The 19,213-nt window shown below is 36.8% G+C and overlaps 1 protein-coding gene across 7 annotated transcripts in view; it reads left to right on the plus strand.

The window, feature by feature from the left end:
* The window catches only part of DLG2 (discs, large homolog 2 (Drosophila)), a 766,636-nt gene that overhangs the window by 264,946 nt on the left and 482,477 nt on the right, over nucleotides 1-19,213 (plus strand). For all 7 annotated transcript variants that reach the window (XM_014532211.1, XM_005884813.2, XM_014532212.1 and 4 more), the window contains exons 6-8: nucleotides 1,284-1,420; nucleotides 15,567-15,711; nucleotides 17,952-18,090. In XM_014532211.1, coding sequence (XP_014387697.1) covers nucleotides 1,284-1,420; nucleotides 15,567-15,711; nucleotides 17,952-18,090 — 421 coding nt within the window. The remainder of the gene's footprint in view (nucleotides 1-1,283; nucleotides 1,421-15,566; nucleotides 15,712-17,951; nucleotides 18,091-19,213) is intronic.

The raw sequence follows: 19,213 nt of genomic DNA on the forward strand, positions 1-19,213 counted from the left end.
TGCACAAATTTTTGTGCACCGGGCCTCTAGTATTTAATAAAAGCATAGTGAAATGGAGTATTTTTAAAAGTGTTTTTCATTATTTTTGTATAAAGTGCCAGGTAGGTTTTTTGGGGTTTTTTAAATCATAAAACAGGTGTTCTAGTTTTTTAAATTAGATTACTAGGTATGTGTGGTTTTAAAAAAAAAGTCTCACACCAAGTAAGTTACAGAAATTTTCTGTTTTTACTAAAAAAATCACTTGATATGTATCTTTCTGAGTAGTATGCATGTTAATTATCATTATAATTTTAAAATGCAATAAAAATATATGCTATAAGTATTATACTGAATGTATATTCAATCCCATTCTGAGAAGGATATTTTTATACTTTTAAAGATTCTGTAAGTCATTATTTTTAAATGACCTCATAATGATTTTAATAACTATTCTTATTATCATTCCATAGGTATATATAAATAAAAATTTTGTAATCCATAGCACAGTAAAAATTATCTCTCAGTGTAGAAAACTTTCATATTTAAAGTGATTTGATATCCTGTGGTATGTTATAAGAGTAATAGAAAATATTGTCTGTTTCTTTATTCTTAAGAATGTATATGGAGATCATTTATTTTTTGTGTTTGACTAGCCTCTCTATTACTTAATAACAGTAGTGCCATGAAATGTGAAGATATGACAAGGTGGCCAGAGAAGAAAATGGGAAATGCAAGCATCTAGCTTCTTTTCCTTATCTTCTCTCTGAAATTACTACTTAAATGCCCAGTGTCTCTTGTCTCTAATTTGGGGGATTTTCTAACAGGTGTACTTTTCATCCTGAAATGTCAAGAGTATCTAGGTTTGTACCCAAATAATTCTCTATGCCACAGTAACAGCAACAATGAGGATGAGCCCACAGACTCAACGTGAGCAGAACTGTACTTGTGTTTTGCCTGGCTCACGTAGGATCCTTTCACACTTTTGCCTGCTCCCTATTTTGTCCAGTCATCCGGTAGGAGCTGATTAGCTAGAGAACAACAATTAAATGTACAATCATAAAGTAGAACAAAACTAAGGGCCACAAGGGATTGACTTCAAGAGCTTTGGCTCAACTCATTGGCATTAATCAACAAGACTTCAAATATTTAAAGAAGGACAAATCAACCGAAGTAGAACCCTTGCTGTTATTTATCTCTGTTATAATAAATTGAGGATTAAAGTTTTTAGACTGTTGAAATGTGCTAATTGCATTTTCTTAAAAAAAAAAAAAAAAGCTTTTCTTTTTCTGTTTTTTCCCCTATAGGTTTAGGCTTCAGTATTGCAGGAGGTGTGGGGAACCAGCACATTCCTGGAGACAACAGCATTTATGTAACAAAAATCATAGATGGAGGAGCTGCACAAAAGGATGGGAGGTTGCAAGTAGGAGACAGACTACTCATGGTGAGTGTGACTCAAGCAAAACTATATGCATATTTATAAAGCTCCTTTCCCAGTGTAGGAATGTTGCTTGGTTCAGGCTGTCATAACAAAATACCATAGACTAGGTGGCTTAAACAACAGATATATTATCTCATAGTTCTTAAAGCGGGGAAGTTCAAGATCAAGATTCTGGCCCATTCAGTGTCTGGTGAGGTCTCTCTTCCTGGCTTGCAGATATCTCTCTTCTCTGCGTGTCCTCACATGGCCTTTCTTGATGCTTGTGCTGAGAGAAGATCTCTCTGTGTCTCTTTCTCTTCTTCCTAGACCACCAGTCCCACCAGAATACAGCTCCACCCTTAACTCATTTAATTAATAACCTTGATTACCTCCTAAACACCCTACCTCCAAATACAGTGATATTAGCAGTCAGAACTTCAACATATGAATTTGCAGGGAAAGGACACAATCCACTCCAGAGCAGTGATCATGGGCAGAAATAGAAAAGAAGGGAGCGCATATTTTGTGGTAAGAGATCTCAAAAGTACACATATAATTGTATCTGACTTGTTGACATTTTAAAAACAGAAATCTAAATTATCCCCAGTTTTCATAGATAGGCAAGGCACAGAGATTTTAGGTTGTTTTTCCAACACAATCCATCTCCTATTAAAAGGGAGGCTGCTAAAGCAGGACTTACTAGAGAGGTGAGCTTTGCATAACAAAGGGAACTGCCTGGTGTACTGATAAATACATTATTATATGTGTGTATTTATAATGATTTTATGTGGTCCATTGTTCAATCAGTGTAGACTCAGTCCCTACCTTCCAAGAATTCACATGTGTGAATGGATCCCTTCCTCCTCTCCCCTCAGACAGCATTACAGCTATTATATTTGCCAGCTGCCCACATGCTTCAGGAGCCCTGCAAATGATTGATACCAACACATGGCCACCCTTCTAAGCCCTGGGGTTATATGCTAAACTAAGACATCAGACAATGATAAGCAGTGAAACAGTTGAGATTTCACTTAATAAAACTACTTCATGTCCATTGACTCTTTTATATCAAATCTATATGATAATAATCAAATACTGAAAATTAATAGAAGATAGCTCTCAAGTGAGATAAGTATATGTAGTCTTATGTCTGCCCTTAGACAATAGAGCCTCTAATATATGTCTGTAAGGAGCCATTATCTCCAACACTTTTGTGAGAAGTGTTTGGGAAGGACCAATATATACAGTCTCCTCAGAATAGTAAATTCTAAGACAGGTGCAAGTTTGTAGGTTGAACCTCAAAGTTCATTGTGCCCACTTCCGTGTTCTAGACAGCTTGTCTTTAGTCTCACTCTAATTTCATAGTTGTCAGTGACTTTTGTATTGAATTATTTAGGCAAAACCTTTATAATATTCTATTTTAAACTTTATTATTGATTTTGTAGAGAAGAAGGGAAAGGGAGGGTGGAGATTGATTGCCTCCCACACATGCCCCAGCCAGGATTGAACATGAAACCTGTGTATATGCCCTGACCAAAAATTAAACCCACAACCTTTGGTGTACAGGATAATGCTCCAACCAACTGAACCACACCAGCCAGGGCTATAGTATTCTTGATATTTATTTTGCTTTAACTATTTTCTATGTACTTTTAAAAGTGCTTTTTGAATGGCTTATTTTATATAAGCAAAAGGAAATGGAGATATAGAGAGACTTACTTGCTAACTGGTCATATAGTTAACAATGGGCAGAACTGGGTTTCAAATCCAGTCAGTCTGGCTTGCATCCATGCTTAAAACCACTAAGCATGGTCTTTGCATTTGTTTCCTAGAATTTGTCAGTCAGTTCTTTCCTTCCTTTAGTTATCATTCAGTCATTTCATTAATTCCTTTCTTTAACAAGTAATATATTGCACACCTTTGATTTCCCAGCAATAGCCAGTACTCAGAAAGTAACTCTGGCAGGAAAAACATATGGCAAAAAAAAAATTTTTTTTAAATGTAGCATTAATGACTTTAGTCAAAGTTGTAGCTACGAGTTTTTGCCTTTTTTACTACCTGAAGTTAGTATCATTTTATTTTCTTTTTTTAAAACCACTTTATTGAGGTATGGTTGGCATGTAAAAACTACGAATTTTATGAACACACTCCATGAGTTTAGGGATAGGTATACACTCATGAAAATACCACCATCATTAAGGCTATACATATATCCATTACCTCCCAATGTTTTCTCTACCCCTGTAATTGTTATTGTTATTACTGTTATTATTACTATTCTTATTAATATAATAATTATTATTTGTGTATATATGTGCTAAGAACACTTAACATAAGATCTAACCTAAGTACATTTAAAATATATAATATAGGCACTATACTTAATAATAGAACTACCATTTTTATTCTTAAGACTTTCTGAATTTTCTTGTTTGTTTGCTTTGTTTTTTTTGCCTTTCATGTAAGAGCTGGTTCTTATGAAGTTGTGTCTTTTGAACCAAAACAGTGTTTTGGGGATGTAGGCCCTAATAAATTTATTTCAAGAATATAAACTTTATTGTTTGTTGACTTGGGAATGAAATAAACTGAGAAATCCATCTCCTACATCGTGCTAAATTGAAATGAAGAGGACAGTGTCATTCTAAAGTAATGCCTGCCATAGATAGTTATGATGTGACCCAGGACTCATCATTCTTCTATAAGAGTTTGGTTGTAGACAACTCTTCTGGTATTTCTTCAACCACGGCTATTGAAATATCATTCTAGATGTTGTGTGCTGATTTCTTAGGGTTCCGTTTAAATTTCTAGCTTTATTTTCAAATTCTTATAGAAACTTGAAGTCTAAATAATTCTGTCAAAGGATTTTCCAGGCAGCATGCTATTATCTTATTATAATTTTCTCAATATTCATTGTAGATACAATGATTTCAAAAATAGCTGTGACATAATCCTTAACTGATTGAGTGTTAAATAAAGAATAGCTTTTTTTTAAAAATGAACCTTCAACAATATAGGCCTCTCCTCTCTTATGTAAGGAAAACCTAATTATTACTTCCAAGGCAACTGTCAGGCTGAACTTGGAAATGAAAGAAAATGATTCATTTTATAATATTCTGAAAGAAAAATTACCACAAGGGGGAGAATAAAGAAAATAATCATGGGAGCTACCCCAAAAGATCAATTATCTTGTTTCACCCCAAAAATATGTATTAATGCTCTCTCTCTGTCATTTCTTTCCACCTCCTCTTCCCTTTACTACCCTACATTCATGTCTTTTTATATTCCTCATCTTCTACTCTCCTCCCCCAAAAGAAATATGAATAATTTAGGTTCTGTGATTTACCACCTGAACCACACTCTATAGTTCTCTCTAAATAGCTATTCTTTTTTCTAAAGTAATTTGTACCACTTCTTAGGAAAAATCCTCCCTATATTATTCATTCATATTTCTGTAAAGTAAACTGATCTGAAATAAATCTCCTTTCATTTCTTTAGACTTTTGTGGCTGGATCACCGCACTTCAGAAAGTCTCGCAACATCTGCCCTTCAGTGAAAGCAATGAAATCACAGTGCTTAGAACTACTCTTTTTTAGACTCTTAGCAATAACCCTTCCAGTTTCTGTACTGAAATAGCTGAATTATACCATATTTATTGGGTACATTTTTTCCTTATGTACTTGATACATCTCAGAAATGAAGTTTCTATTTTAGATATTATCTTGTTCCAGCTCTTTTTGGAACATCAGAATCCCACAGAAAAGTAGGAAGTAGTCTCTCACCTTTGCTAGAACATGCTAAGGATGGAGAACTTAATGCCTCCTATAAGCTATTCATTATTAGATACTGACCGTCATTAGCAATTTTTCCTTAAAATTACATCAAAATATATGTACCTATACATTTCTGTCTTTATTCATAGTCCTGTCCCTTGAAAAGGTCAATACTAATTTCTCACCCACATTTGTTTGAGAAATTATATCTGTCACTTCTTCACTTCTCAGTCTTTTAAGATGTTTTACACATTTTTCTCTCACTCTTGCCATAACTTTTTCCACACCTACTTATCTATATATATAAAAGCCTAAGCAACCAGCCAGTACCTATGACTTGCACTGACCACCAGGGGGAAGACGATTAAAACAGAAGCTTCCGAGGGACAACAACTTTGCAGGGTGCCCTCTCATACTCCAGGACCCCTCCGGGAATATCAGACTGCCGGTTTTGGCCTGATCTCCAAAGACCAGGCTGAGGGACCCCACCTGCTGGAGGGACTCCACTTATTCTGCAGATGCCCTTCGAGCCCCAGCGCTGCCCTAGGTGCAGCCGGTCAGGGAGGGACTGCTGGAGGTTGACTCCAGGGTGTATCTGGCCCATTGAGTCCAGTCCTACCCCACCAGCCACCTTCTAATTAATTTACTTTAATGTGCACGAATCCGTGCACCAGGCCTCTAGTCTTCTATAAATAGATTACCCATTTAACAAGAGATTTTTTTCTTTCTTAATATGTTATTCCCCCCATCTGATCTTTACATTATTCTACTATAAGAAAAAATTATCCTGCCTATCACATATGCAATAAGCTTATTAGTTTTTCAGATAAGATAAGTGTTTAATGTCAGATCTCTCTACTGTTTCATGGGTCAACCAGATATTCTCTTATCAAAATAATAATTTTTAAATTTTTTCTGCTGCTTGACACTAATCATTCACTAGAATATTGCTTTGCTTATTTGTCAAATGACAATGACATCTGATTTTTGCTGTTTATACCAGTAGCTTCATGTTGTAATCTCAGACTGAATAGATTATCTCCTGGCCCTGAACTTTATGGGAGAAGTGAACAGTAATAATTTTCAAATTCTTTCATAGATTTTTATACACTGGTTTTTAGTAAACCCTACCAAGGAGAAACATAGAGCCACATATATTACAGAAATGTGATGTCCTTCATCTTTTCCTTCACAAGGCCGGAAACTTTGAATCCAGGGTCATCTGTCTGTCTTCTCTGTAGGGATACCCTGAACTGTTAATTGTCAAAGCCCCTTGTAATTTAAACTTCATAATCTTAGTCTCTTTTACCTATAACCTCTGCTTGAAGTTTGAAAAAACAAATAAACACAGACAGTGAGAGAACTTTTACGAGTCTGTATGGGTTTGTTTGTTTTTAATTCTTCTTAAAAGGAAGCACTAAACAAGGGAAATGGTAACACAGGAATTGAAGTAGGTTGGAAAGACAATGGACTCTGAGATAGGATAACTGTATTCAAGTGCCATGCAGCTGGCACTATGCCTAATTGACCTTGGCAAGTTACATACATCGTTGGTCTTCTGTGTTGGCCTCTTTACCATGGCAGTGTTGCCTTAAATCAGTGCTTCCCAAGTGCATTTCAAAACACCAGTCTCATTACTGACTGTGTCACATGAAAAGGATCTGTGGTCAAATAAATTTGGGAAATTCTGCAACTTGTATCTCATCTCTCTTGTAAATTCTCAATGAACTTAGCACATTAAAGAGTTTGTGAAGTCCTGCAGTCAAGGAACTAATTTAACTTGGGATAATACTATAATTTTCAAATGTATTTTATTGTGGAGTTCTTTTCTTTTGGGGAAGGAGGTAGTTTCTACTCTTTATTTTCTTTTTAAATTTTTTTTTCAATTACAGTTTACATTCAATATTATTTTGTATTAATTTCAGGTACACAGGATTGTGGTTAGATAATTGTATACCTTACAAAGTGTTCTTCTGATATTTTCAGTACCCACCTGGCACCATACAGAGTTATGACAATATTTATAATTTTATTCCCTATGCTGCACTTTACATCCCCATTACTATTTTGTAACTGTTAATCTGTACTTCTCAGTCCCTTCACCATTTTCACCCAATCCCCCAACAATCTCCCCTCTGGCAACTGTTGGTCTGTTTTCTGTATCTATGAGTTTGTTTCTGTTTTGTTTATGGAACCCTTTCCTTAGAGTAATGTTTATAAAACACCTATAACTAATGTTTAGTGGAGTGTACCCTGGGATGTGCTATATCTCATTCTTATTCCAAAATTAATATCCCATGGTAATAGGCAGTAAATGGATTTAGAGAATGTGGATGGAAACAGTACAATTTTTCTCAGTGAGTATTAGCTGTAAGGACCTAAATTATTATTTTGGGGAGATTTATAAAATTGCTTAGTTTCATTCAAATAGTAATAAGAAAATCACCTGAAAGACGATGCAAATATGTAGACATTTTCTGAATTAGTGAACTTTCATTCGTTAGATCAAACTTAGATAAGAACCAAAAGCTGTACTCTCTGTGCACATGGCTGTTTCCTACCACCAACACCCTGCTTACTCTTAAAAATATCTTTCACCTACTGCATCCCACACGGTCTTCACTCCAACACTTGAGAGATTGATGGGGCAGTCATTGCTATCATTCTTATTTTCTAGAAAAGAAAGTTGGAACTCGGAGAAGACAAAATAATTTCTAATATTGCATAATTACTAAATTATGAAATTAAGTTCAGACCTAGAGATCCATGTCCTAAAACCACATTCCTTTCACCGGTTTACTCAGCCTCTCTGGTTCTCAGTCCTGGTTACACATTTGAATAGTGTGCTAAGGTTTTGAACTCTGTGGATCCCCAGGCTTCAATCAACCCTGAATAACCAAATCAGGGTCTCTGGGGTAGGAGCACACTTTATTTAACAGAGGTCTTTTTTACGTTTTCCAAATTATTCTAATGTGCACCTAGGTTACGAACCACAGTCCTACCTTTACCTAATCACATCCTAGCCCCCTCTGCTGCTGCTTCACTGCTTCTCCTGAGGGAGACTTTGGTGGAAATGCCCATTCCATCAAGCTGGTACAGCATCATTGAGCAACCTCCAGCAATGGGCTGACAGGTATTTACAAATGTTCATCTTTAAAACTCTGTCCCCTGAAGTTGGAGTCACTTCTGAAACAGCACAAGAAAAAAAAGCTGGATAATTATTTCTTGGACTTCCTTCTAACTTGTCGCAAATGAAATAAAATTACAATGAAATGCAATTGCAATGACATTTTATGTAAGGTTGTTTAATAACATACCCCATCCATAAAACATAAAAAGTTGCCTTTAATATATGTATATTTCTCTACTTTAAATTGCATACATATATAACTATGCTAATATATGGTACATATTTAAAACATACTCTAAAGTGAAAAGATTAAGATAAACGTGATAAATATTAATAGAAGTTCAAATATTTCTTCCTGTACCCAGTGAGGTCCCAGGGGTTCATTGTGGTGACCACTGCTATAGAGGAAGCTGGAGTCAATCAACACATCACTGTCAATCTCTCTCTCTCTCTCACTCTCTCTCTCGGAATAAGATTAAGAGATGCATCAATAATTAATGTAAGAAGAAATGTACACTGTTGGAGCTTTTCATCTTGTTTCTTATAAGCTGATGTGACCCGGTGCTCATGTTCTGTGCCAGCCTTTCATCCTTATATCCTATGCCTGACACAGAATGAATGTCCAATAATTGTGTTGTTGGTTGAATGACCTTCATTCCCTATCCTTACTTCTCTGACTCAACACAAATGTAAAATAGAAAGTCATTACAAATGCCTCATTCTCCCTATAAAATGGGGAATTTTGATCACTTTTCCTTTGGTTATTTTTTAACTTATTTAGCTTATTATTTCAACACTGATGAAGTGCCTAGTATTTATGTGTATAGATGCGGAGGGGGTGGGGGGATGCAAAGATAAAAACTATCTAATCATTGCCCTGGAGGTCAGTCTCTGAGGTGGGAAGAGGCACTGCAGGATGAAGTGCTGTGGAAAAGGGTGATCATTTTCACAGAAAGAACCCTGCACAGAAAGAAACTATTTCCAGTAGCAGGATCGGCAGAAGCACTATGTCTGATTATGATGTTTGATTATTATTTATATACTGCTTTTTATTATACAGTGTTTTTTTCAGATTCATGGTATCATTCCTTTCTTGTAAACACAAGTAATCAACCAATAAATCAGCATTACTCACATTTTACCTATAAGAAAATGATCAGTAAACATATTAACTGACCAAAATCCATAAATCTGGGAATTGAAACCCAATTCTACATTCAAAATTACTCTCATTATACCAAGTTGACTTTATTTCTAGAAACACCTAAAGTTAAAATATGGCAAATTATTTTTAATAAATTTTTGTCAATTCACTGGGCATGAAAAATCACCTTCCTTCTTTCCCATTCCAATTTCCATCACCCGTGAGATCTTGCTGTGTGTGTTTCATCATGACGCCACTGCACTTAGTTTATGTTCTTTCTTATTTAAACTTCTATTCTTGCTCATTTAAAAAATAGAGTTAATTTCATTTTAGCAATAACTAATACATGCTCATTGCTAAAAAGAAAAATAAGAAAATATTTATTAATCAAAGGTAACCATTATTAGAGTTTCATATTTATTCATAGTTATTTTAAAAGCCAATTTTTCCATAAGAGTTAATTTCAATATCCCGCCTAGATTTTAATCTTTAGTTTATGCATATTTATTTTTATATCATTGACATTAGTACATTAGGTTGGTCTCCTTTTACATTTATCATACGATCTAGTGATCAACGACTTTGTCTCCTTTTTAAAAAGTTAACTTTGGAGTTTATAATTTTTTTAGTGTTCCTAGAGTCTCACATTTCCTCATAGTTCTGGGTAACTTTTACGTCCTCGATCACCTCCCAGTTTGTCCCACCACCTTGGTATTCCTGAATGAATATGGGAAGGTCAGGATCTCGCCATCAGTACTTGGGTCATTCCTCCTTATTCCCACCCTCTCATGCCCCCATACCTCCTGTCTTTGTACCATCACATATACAGGGACAGGGTGTCCCCCAAAAAGTATATACACTTTAACAACTGATAACTCTATTGATATTTCTTTCTTTTCTGATTTAACCCATTGGAATTAATAATTATTCAAAGTGTATATACATTTTCAGGGGACACCTGTATGTGTGCTTAAACTTATTTGAATTCTCACCACACTTGCCATGTTCCCTCTGACAATTCTCCTAGCACCTCTTCCTTCAGCTGGTTTGCCCTCTTTTATCTGCATCGTCCTCAGATTCAGAGCTCCCTCCTCTATTTGAGAAGATGAGTCATCTAACCTCCAACCTCTCTTTCTTGGCCTCAGTCCAGGGTCCTATTGCATATGTCCTAATGGACATACTGCACATATGTATTCCCCAACCCCCCACCGTGTAGTACACACATTCTATGGAAATACTTCATTCAGATGCACATGATTTTTTTTATAAAACCAGGCCAGTTGCTCAGTGTTCACCATTATAGGCAGATACTCGGTGCAAAAGAAAAGAAAAAAGACAATGAAAAACAATGACAAGAGCAACTAGCCAATCAGTATAATATCCCTTCTCTCTTTGTACAATCAGCTCCAGCTGTAGGCCCTTTATCTCGAGGGTTCATAGAATGCACACACGTAATTAACCCAAATAAACCCACATTTGTGAAAAACATTTTGAAGACTTCAGCACAAAAGAGCACTTTTTGATCCAGATCCTGTACTATTCTGATTTAAAAAAAAAAAAACAACAACAACACACACACAGAAGCCTCATCAACAGTACCCCAATTAAACTCATCAGTTCACAGATGTTTACAGGAAAATGCTCAGCACAAAATTTCACCAAGAATTTCTGTTTCCTGGGAAAAGGGATGGATGATGACAATAGTAATGCTAATAAGAGCTACCATTAATAAGTACTTCAGTGCACCTGTCACTGTACATAGGTCAGTGCGTTTAAATTCAGTGATTCTTATCATACCTATTTACACATGTCAAAACTGAGGCCAAGAAGGTGAGATAAGTTTCCCAAGGTCACACAGCTAGAAAGTGCCAGGACAAGGATTCAGATCCAGGTCTGTATGACACAAAAGCATGTGCTCTTAGTGACTGTGTCCTGTTGACAATATCACACCACTCATTCCATGTCTAAAATCTGTGTAAATTTTCCAATACTTCCTTGTCACAAACAAAAACAGACTGGCCTACCACCATTATAAATTACTCCCCCAATACCCTCTCTTTCCCTACTCCTCACCTCCACCCAGTCCTCATCTGCTTTCTGGTCCAAAGATGTTCCTTGTCTAAGAGTCTGTCAGCAAAATCATTTTCAGAAAACATGCTTGAAGGTACCATTTTCAAGACTGTTTCACTGCCCACCTTAAAAATGGCAAAAATGCAATTTAATAAGCACTAGCCACATCTCTTTTTCACGGGTAATCTAATGAGCTGTGTGCTTTCTCTACCCTGGGGAGAGAGACAATGAGTCCTTGTTGAAAACAGAGCTCCTGTGCCACGTATAATCTAATCCAGGTTGTTTTTAGCCTTTGAGTCTTTATTCCTTGACTTGTCATCCCCTCTGTGTTATGTCAACAAATTCCTCTTCCATTTTGTTTTATCAATATACAGGGTCCCCCCTCCCCCCAAAAAATGTATACACACTTTAATAGCTGAGAGCTCAATTTTGAAAATGAAATATATTTTAATAAACAGGGCCTTTATAGTTATTCCAAGTGTGTGTATACATTTTCGGGGATACACACCCCATAGGTGATGCTGGAGCCCTTGGTCACAATATTCACAGCCACCTTAAGTAATAATTTTTTTAGATAAAACATCTACTTAAATACACATTTTAAATTACTGTATATGAGCATCATTTATAAATAGTCATTATTTAGGTACAAGTGATACTGCCCTAAAACAAGTGATCAAATATATAAGAAGGCCTCAAAGAGACAGATATATCTAGACAGATATATCTAGATATATAAAAGTATTCATTTTTAAAAAAAATATATTTTATTGATTTTTTACAGAGAGGAAGGGAGAGGGATAGAGAGTTAGAAACATCGATCAGCTGCCTCCTGCACACTCCTTACTGGGGATGTGCCCGCAACCAAGGTACATGCCCTTGACTGGAATCAAACCTGGGACCCTTGAGTCTGCAGGCTGATGCTCTATCCACTGAGCCAAACCAGTTAGGGCTAAAAGTATTCATTTTATTTATTTATCTTTTAACTATGTCAGTGTATTTGGATGATGCAATATAGTCACCACCATATTGAGCAAGAAGTATAATGATTACTCAGGCTTATATAACACTTTGGAATTTATGTTACTTCTATATGTAAACTTGGAAGGAGACTCTGTTCTCTTCAAGGGAGAAAGAATAGATGATGTAAGCCCTGGGTTTCAATGAACCAGCACTCAAGGGCAGTCTCATTTTCGTTTTTCAGGAGGACTGTAATCGAACTGATGGCTTTGCCCTTTGGAGGCTGTGTGGCCTCTTTGTTGCAAGCTAGCCTCTTTAAATATCGTTTTTTCTCATCTGTAAAATGGCCCTAATTATTCATGCTTTCCTCACGGAGCTATAACCAGGATCAGTTATATGATTTATGTCAGAACTTATACATAGTACACTGAAAACATATGACATGCAGATTTCAAATAAATGTTAGTTATTGTTATTATCAGTTATTTTTTTTCTCTATTACATAAGGGCTGCCATGATCAATTGTGTTCCCATACCTGCAGTCCCTCTGTGTTCTCACTTTTCTGCATGGATACATTCTATCCATTCATTCCATAAACAATTGTGTCCTTAGAATGTATTAGAAAGTGAGTTTCAGGGAAGCTGAGACCTTGTCTATCTCGAAGAAGAAATATACCATAGATCAAGCATGTCAAACTTGTGACTCGTGGGCCACATGCCTTGTTTATTTGGCCCATGTTAGCCTTTGAGTTTGACATGTTTGCCGCAGATGAATAGTTAAAGTGTGCTCTCTGGTGCCAAACTGACTGGCTTTTAATTCTGCCTCTCCCACTTATTAGATCAATGACTTTGGGCAGATTCTTAACCTCTTGGAGACATGCTTTTCTTATCTATATAATGAAGGTAGTTATAATAGCTACCCCATAGGTTGTTGTGAGGTTTGATTGTTTCAATATATGTAAAATAATTTAGAATAGTGCCTGATGTGTAATACAGGCTATAGAAGTGTCTGCTGTGATTGTCATTCTTATTGTTTATTGCTATAACTCTAATACATAAAACAGTGACTGACACATAATGGGTATTCAATAAACATTTGATCAATGAATGAACAAGTGCTAGACATTAAATGCACAAAAGAGTTTAAGAGAATGTTTCTTATCTAGGAAAAATCTACAGGAACATATGGTGAGGCTTACAGCTTACCAGAGAGTTCACAGTCAGAATTCATACTCATCAGTCAGGTTCATTTCCCTCTGGTTCCAGGGTCCCTAACTTAGGCTACACCACCAAGGATGAATGGTCTATGGAATTTATATAACAACATGAGGCCAAAAGAAAAAGGCAATGCTGAAAGGTGTTTGTAACTAACTTGCTATTTAGATAGTACAGAGAATATGCAAGGATCCAATCGTGGCACATTTATTTTAATCTACATTATTTCAGCAGAAACTAAGTAAGAATCATCTATAATAATAAAAACATAATATGCTAATTAGACCAAAGTCCTTCTAGATGACCTTCCAGATGACCTCCTGGATGAAGCTGGGGCTATGAGGGAAGCCTGGGTCCAGGGTGCCAGAGGAAAGCTGGTGCCGGCAGCTGGGGGAAGGAAGGCCTACTCTAGCACGAATTTTGTGCATTGGGCCCCTAGTCTAATCTAATAATAGACAAACAGGGTAATTGACCGTACCTTTGCTACGCCTCCCATTGGCTAATCAGCAAGATATGCAAATTAACCACCAACAAAGATGGTGGTTAATTTGCATACATAGGCGCGAAACGTGGAGCGAAGACTGAAGGCAGCTCCAGCCGGAGCAGTGAAGGCGCTGAAGGCGGCTCCGGCCAGAGCGAAGGCCTGGGTGCCAGGTGCCGGAGGAAAACCGGTGCTGGCAGCCAGGGAAGGGAAGGCCTATTGCACGAATCTTTTCATGCAACAGGCCTCTAGTATCATAATAAAAGAATAGCCTAATAAGGATAACCTAGGTACTTAAAATACTTCCTGAATATTTTAAAACCATTGAAGAGAAGTACTGCCGAGAACCACTGCAATGCCACTGCCATGGAGTGATAACTGCACTTGTAACCCAGGCTGTTCTGTCCAATGAACAAAGAGGGGTTGCTGTGCAAGCCACTGGCAGTAGGGTACCCTTGGGCTCGCTCACCTGCAAAGCCCTAGGTCCCAACATGAGCACTCTTTCCTTAGAAGACAGACTCATGTTAAATGGGACATTTTTATGGGAACAATTTTTAAAGTAAGAAAAGCCAAGATTGGTGAAGTTGAGGAAAATAGGGGCTTTCCAATAGTTGGTGTAAGAGTAAACTGGTCCATGTTTCCAGAGAGCACTTTGGGAATAGGTATGAGAAGCCTTGTCATATGTATTCATGCAGTTTGGTCCAGCAATTCTACTTGTATGATCTATCCTGAAGAAATCAGCAAAGTTGTGCACAAATATAGAAAAGGTTTACTGCAGCATCACTTCTACCACAAAAAAATTAGAAGCAAACTAAAGGTGCTTCAGTAAGAGATTAGTGAAATCATTATGTTTTAGCCGTGCAAGACAGTGCTCTGTAGAAAACAAAACTCATGTTACTGAAGTACATTCAAAATATGGACAAGTGCTCACTGTAAATTTAAAAAGCAGATTCCAAAACAATATGTATAATGCAGTCAGAATTGTCTATAGAAATACAGTATACCAAATAGGGAGATTACGGATAATTTTTTTCTTTTTTTTTTAGTTCAATGAATATGTAATACTTTTGTAATCACAAAAATTATAGCATAATAAGAAAGACATTTGACCACTGCTTTCACTTTTCCACAAAGAGTATTCTGCTTGCTGTTATAATGTATTGCTTCATCACAGAAAAAGGCAGAAGCAACCTTGTTTTTTAGCATCAATAGCTGTATCTTACCTGCTTGGGCTGATGCCATTAACCTATCTGTTCTGCCAAAGTATGAAATAGACACTGGACTGTAATCATTGCAATTTATTCTTGAAATGAGGTCAACATTCTATGTATCTTCTTGCCTGAGTATTTCCCTTCACCTGCAGAGTTTTGACTCTAATATTGAATTTTTTCACCTCTCAGGTAAACAACTACAGTTTAGAAGAAGTAACACATGAAGAGGCAGTAGCAATATTGAAGAACACGTCAGATGTAGTTTATCTAAAAGTTGGCAAGCCCACCACCATTTATATGACTGATCCTTATGGTCCACCTGATATTACTCACTGTAAGTACCACCCTCTGTGTCATCTTTGAATAGCATGCCAGGTTTGTGAAATTGGAATTCTGCAAAACTTGGCAAAGTCCTATGCTCGCACCTTCCCATTTGTTAAGCCTGTGGAAATACTTCAGAGGGATCCTGTGCTCTACTCCCTGGTTGCCTAGCGTTTTGAAGGTGAGACACCCTGATGATTTGGCAGGTCCGCCACTGTGGGAAGGCTTAATAATGTATGTTGTAGACAGTGTGGTTACAATAACATAGGAGCAGCACATTTTTAAGGGCTATTTCTTAAGTCCCTAATGCATAATGGCTCTCATGCCATAATATTTTCTCTTCCTAGTTCAAATCTATATAATAGCAGAGTGGAAAAGACAGGCTGGCAAAATAGACCCAGGGAAATACTATGTTTCTTCTTGGTGGGGGGGAGGGGTAGGGGGGACTTATATTTGGTGAAATTATGGACTGTAATTACCATCATCATAGATAGTTCTTACCTTTACCTGATTTTTTTATATTGGTAGAGAAGCCAGATAAACTTGTTAGTCACTAAGGCAGTAAAGGTGGGTTGAAGGTAGGGATTTGTAGGGCAACAACTAACTATGAGATGCTGTGCTGGCCTGTCTTTTCTAGAACTCTTAATAGGTCAACAAGAACTTTACCTAAAGTTCTGTCTTAATGGACCTAATTGTGAAGCAATTCATTTTTTTATTGAGTTTAAGGGACAGTTTTGTTGACATCAGTAAGTTTTCTCACTCTGAGATTTTGAGGAGCCACTTGTAAAGTTAGGAACCCAGAATGTCTTCAGGACCTGCCATTAATTAGTACTATGGTCTTAAGCAAATCGGTTAACCTCTCTTAGATTTAGATCTTTCTCTTGAGAGAAATTTACAGGTTGAATAATTTTGTTACCTGCCCATTACATTAGCTATTGCTTTTCTTAATGGTGATTCTAAAATGACTTGCCCCCAGATATGTCTTTTTTTCAAGCAGGTAGTAATCTGAGATCAGCCTTACCTTAGGATATGAAAGAGATTGAACTTCCAAGTGTTTCAAACTGGATGAACTTAGAAAAATCAGCCTTGATACTCTGTGAGCCACTTCATGAGGGCTTATAAGGACAATGCAAAAGAGAGAAAAGAGAGAAAACAAAACTTGCTATTCAAATAAGAAATATGTATTGAGTAACTTTAATATGTACAAAATACCTTGTGAGGTAATAGGTGATTTACAAAGGAGATACCACCATGGCTTTCATTGGAAGGAACACTAATTCAGATATATAAATAGCAGCAACATATGGCAAAATAAAAGGATGCATAGGCCAGGAAAGAGGTAAAAAACATATATCCTTTGGGCATTTAAAGGAAGGAATATTACCTTTTTTTAGAAGATTTAAAAAAAATATGCAGAAGGTGGCATTTGAAAATTATCCTGGAGAATGGAAGAGATTTCAATATCAGAGATGGGGTAAGAGGCAGAAATTGTTGCAGTGAATAGAGTGGAACAAAGGTACAGATGTTGTGAAGGACAGACAGGCTTTGTTTGAAGGCCATAGGACATGTGGAAGGGAGATTGGAAATGGACCAATCTTTTAAGAACAGTGAAAGGGAGAGGAAATATTCAATACTCTCCTGGCAATTAAGAGAAATTAAGCTAGAGAACAGCATGATCAGAGCTGGTATTCTCAATGTGTAGAATGGAAAGAGGAGGACAGGAGACCCAGTAAGGAGGGGTTTTCAGTCTCCCCAAAAGGAGATGAATTAGGGGGGGTGAATAGAAAAGAAAGCCAGAGTTCTTAGTCTTCCTGCGCTGTGAGTACAGCAGATTTTTTATTAAAATATCTACAAGAACTTGTTCCTAGGAACCTTCTGCTTTTGATGATTGGATAGTAATTATGTGAAAAGAATGTGAACTCTGTCCTTAGAAAGCTAACATTTTTATTTCAGCAGAAAAATTAATCATCATTCTGAAAACATGTGTGCTCAATCTCTCCTCCAATTCCTCGCTTCACCTAATTATGCTAACAGGGCTTATAGTATAACTGCTATTATATCGTTCCAATCCTAAAGGTCACTTTGTGCTCATACATATTAAATGCCAACAAACAGCACCCGCCCCCTCCTGGAGGACAAGAAAATCCTTGGCATGTAGCGAAGCCTTTCTGTTTTTAACAAAACCATAGCATGAGACATCGAATCACCCACATAACAGGGTTTTTTCTTTTCTTTTCTTTTTTCACCTCGTAGCTTATTCTCCACCAATGGAAAACCATCTACTTTCTGGCAACAATGGCACTTTAGAATATAAAACCTCCCTGCCGCCCATCTCTCCGGGAAGGTACTCACCAATTCCAAAGCACATGCTTATTGAGGACGATTACACCAGGTCAGATATGCTTGTTGGTTAATTGGGTTTGTGGTCATTACCAGGAAGAAACTTAATTTACCTAATGTGTCAGCTGTTGCTTTGGGGCTAACGGAAACTTCTTAGCGCCATTCAAACTTAATGATAGTCTTACTTCCGGTGGAAATCTGCAAATACGCGTCACCATGTGTCATTGATCCCTGTTAGGAAGCAAAATCGCAAATTCTTTGTGGAGAAATAGTAATATATACTTATCCATCACTTTGCAATTTTTAAGACGTTTAATATAGGATCCTACTGGAGCTTTATAGCCATACTGTAAGAAAGGTATTATTACTTAAGGAGGGAGGATGGTGCTGAGAGTTCAAAAAGAAGGAAGTATACCAATATTGCATGTCTGATGAACGAAAGAGTCAGAACTGAAACTCCTATCTTTTGACTCTAAACTCCGCCTCTTGCCACCTATGACCACCCACAAGTCAATGGAATTAGGAAGTCAATTAATCCTCCTTCTAATGTGATAACTACAGGTGGAAAGGAAAGGAGTGAAATTAACTACAAGTGGTTTAAACTTAATGTATCCTGTTAATCCCCATGGGGAATAGAATGGGATTTTAGGACAGAGCACAGAATCACATTGCAACCCCACGAAGTAAAATCATGGTTAGCCAGCTTGTCTCTGAAGAAGTCAAGTCTGACAGTTCACAGAGAAGACCAATCTTTAATCATTACTACTAAGGATTCAATAAATATGGGTCAATTAATAAATGAATGGGTAGATAAAGATTTTTTTTTAAAGTGTACATTTTTTCTTCTATATCTTTAAATATTTTTGGTCCAAAGTAATCTATGCTCATTGCATTTAGTGAAACAATACAAAGATATTCAAGAAGCAAAACTCTCTCCACAAATTTTCTCAGGCCAACCAGTCTCGAGGTTCCCACTGTGACATCCTGGCATGAACCATTCACACCTTCTCCGTGTTTATATCCATCCGTAAAATGCAGACTACGATATGGGAGGGGCTCAACACTGTTTTTACAAAAGAAGTTCATATTTAACACATTGTTCTGCAACGTGCTTTTCTCGGTGAACAATACTTTTTCCCAAAATGAGATTACATATAGATATGTACATGTTTTTC

This window comes from Myotis brandtii, unplaced genomic scaffold, assembly GCF_000412655.1.
Source record: "Myotis brandtii unplaced genomic scaffold, ASM41265v1 scaffold86, whole genome shotgun sequence".
Lineage (NCBI taxonomy): Eukaryota > Metazoa > Chordata > Mammalia > Chiroptera > Vespertilionidae > Myotis > Myotis brandtii.